General features: G+C 47.2%; 1 protein-coding gene across 1 annotated transcript in view; it reads left to right on the top strand.

The window, feature by feature from the left end:
- nell2b (neural EGFL like 2b) overlaps window positions 1-2,500 on the top strand; it is a gene marked incomplete at both ends in the record, with an annotated part of 85,164 nt that overhangs the window by 31,665 nt on the left and 50,999 nt on the right. The window contains 3 exons of the mRNA XM_080851732.1: window positions 1,041-1,137; window positions 1,326-1,398; window positions 1,654-1,736. Coding sequence (XP_080707858.1) covers window positions 1,041-1,137; window positions 1,326-1,398; window positions 1,654-1,736 — 253 coding nt within the window. The remainder of the gene's footprint in view (window positions 1-1,040; window positions 1,138-1,325; window positions 1,399-1,653; window positions 1,737-2,500) is intronic.

The raw sequence follows: 2,500 nt of genomic DNA, 5'->3' as shown, positions 1-2,500 counted from the left end.
ACTGGTTCTGATGACCCATCACTGCTCTAACTCCAGACTGGTTCTGACCCATCACTGCTCTAACTCCAGACTGGTTCTGATGACCCATCACTGCTCTAACTCCAGACTGGTTCTGACCCATCACTGCTCTAACTCCAGACTGGTTCTGATGACCCATCACTGCTCTAACTCCAGACTGGTTCTGACCCATCACTGCTCTAACTCCAGACTGGTTCTGATGACCCATCACTGCTCTAACTCCAGACTGGTTCTGACCCATCACTCTCTAACTCCAGGCTGGTTCTGATGACCCATCACTGCTCTGACTCCAGACTGGTTCTGATGACCCATCACTGCTCTAACTCCAGACTGGTTCTGATGACCCATCACTGCTCTAACTCCAGACTGGTTCTGACCCATCACTGCTCTAACTCCAGACTGGTTCTGATGACCCATCACTGCTCTAACTCCAGACTGGTTCTGACCCATCACTGCTCTAACTCCAGACTGGTTCTGATGACCCATCACTGCTCTGACTCCAGACTGGTTCTGATGACCCATCACTGCTCTAACTCCAGACTGGTTCTGATGACCCATCACTGCTCTGACTCCAGACTGGTTCTGATGACCCATCACTGCTCTGACTCCAGACTGGTTCTGACCCATCACTGCTCTGACTCCATACTGGTTTTGCTTGATGTAATTTACACGCATTTAAAGCGCATAGGGGCGACAGTGGTACAGGAGGTAGAGAAGTCATATAGTAAACAGAAGGTTGCTAGTTCGATTCCCTGTCAAAGTGTCCTTGAACAAGACACTGAACCCCTGATAGCTCAGATGTGCAGTGTGCCATCAGTGTGAATGTAAAATATGTTTACATTCTTGTAAGTTGCTTTGGATAAAAGTGTCTGCTAAATGACTAAATGTAAAACCACAACTTGCCACTTTCGTGCACGCACCCATGTGTGTGTGTGTGTGCATGTGTGCTTGTGTGTGTGTGTACGCACACATTCCTGTGTGTTTGTGTGCATGTATTTATGTGTGTGTGTTTTGTGTATTAGGATTTATGAGAGAGTGGTGGATTCTCCCTACATGGACATACCCAGTGGAAGCACCCTGTGGCTCGGACAGAGGAACAAAGCACACGGCTTCTTTAAGGTACTGCACTGGTTACTAACGGGTGTGTGTGTGTGTTCGTTTGATAATGACACTGACAATATGTAACATAGCAGAACGTCCTTACTATAGTTTGCTGAACTTTGAACTTGTGATCCCATACTGTCAACCAGCTGAGCCAGGCATGACCTGACCACAACCCTTTTGTGTTTGGTCCTCCCTCCTCACAGGGTATCATGCAGGATGTGCATCTGGTGATGATGCCCCAGGGTCACGTGGCCCAGTGTCCAGACCTCAACCGCAGTGAGTACACAACCATCAGCTTATATGGAAAAATGACAGCTATTCATTACACATGTCTTGAAACATGCAAGGTATTGATGATGATGATGATAAGGATGATGATAAAGATGAGGAGGAGGATGTTGGTGAGAAGGATGATATGGATGAAAATTATGTTGATGAGGGGGAGGAGGAGGAGGAGGAGGAGGATGATGATGAGGAGGAGGATGATGACAAGGGTGACGATGATCTTTGACGTCCCTTATTTGTCTACAGCCTGCCCCACGTGCAATGATTTCCATGGGTTGGTACAGAAGATCATGGAGCTGCAGGATATCCTGGCCAAAACCTCCAGCAAGGTACCGATAACACATGAGACAGAGCTCAAATGCCAGGCAGAAAGAAGACACTGAAAGACAGACAAAAAAGTAGGAGGAGGGAAGGATGTTGAAAAGGGGGAAAGTGAGAAAGGCATTCTGACCTTTGCCGTTTTTGACAGAGAGAAAATGACTTAGCCAGTGTAGCCAGAGCCTGTGAACATATCAGTCAAAAGATTTAGGTCAGGTTCATGTGTTACCAGTGTCTCTTCTATTGACCTATTGAATTTAAGACTCAGATCCTTTTGACCAAAAAGCAACACTGCAAATACTATAAAACACTTGCAGGAACAGCCAGTCCCTGCCCTGTGTTAAAGATTTAAGATGGGAATGTGAGATTTCCTCTGTGAGTTTACTCTGTCAGGCTCACACACAATGTGAAGAGAGAGAGAGAGAGAGATGGACAGAAAAGGGAAGGGAGAGAGAGATGGACGGAGTGGGGAAGAGAGGGAGTCAGGGCCCCTGGTTCTGCTCTCCTCATTTACTCAGGGCTCCTGGGTTCTGGGTTCTTGGTTCTGGGTTCCGCTCCCCTCTTGTGGGGCTGTTGGGTTCTGCTCACTGCAGTGCTCCTGCAGCTGCTGCTGTTCATAAGAAGCTCTTGTGTGTCAGGGCCTCTGTGGCCCTTTAAAAAAAGATGGATGGAGACAGCAGTTAGGGGTTCGCTCTCGTTTTCCTCTTGCTCTCTCTTTGTTTAACGCTCTCTCTCTTCTCTGTATCAACATTGATTTCTCTCTATATCTCTTGTT

The sequence above is a fragment of the Sprattus sprattus genome, assembly GCF_963457725.1.
Source record: "Sprattus sprattus genome assembly, chromosome: 14".
NCBI classification, from domain to species: Eukaryota; Metazoa; Chordata; class Actinopteri; order Clupeiformes; family Clupeidae; genus Sprattus; species Sprattus sprattus.
The sequence above is the reverse complement of the archived record's forward strand: the minus strand, read 5'-3'. Positions and strand labels throughout refer to the sequence as shown.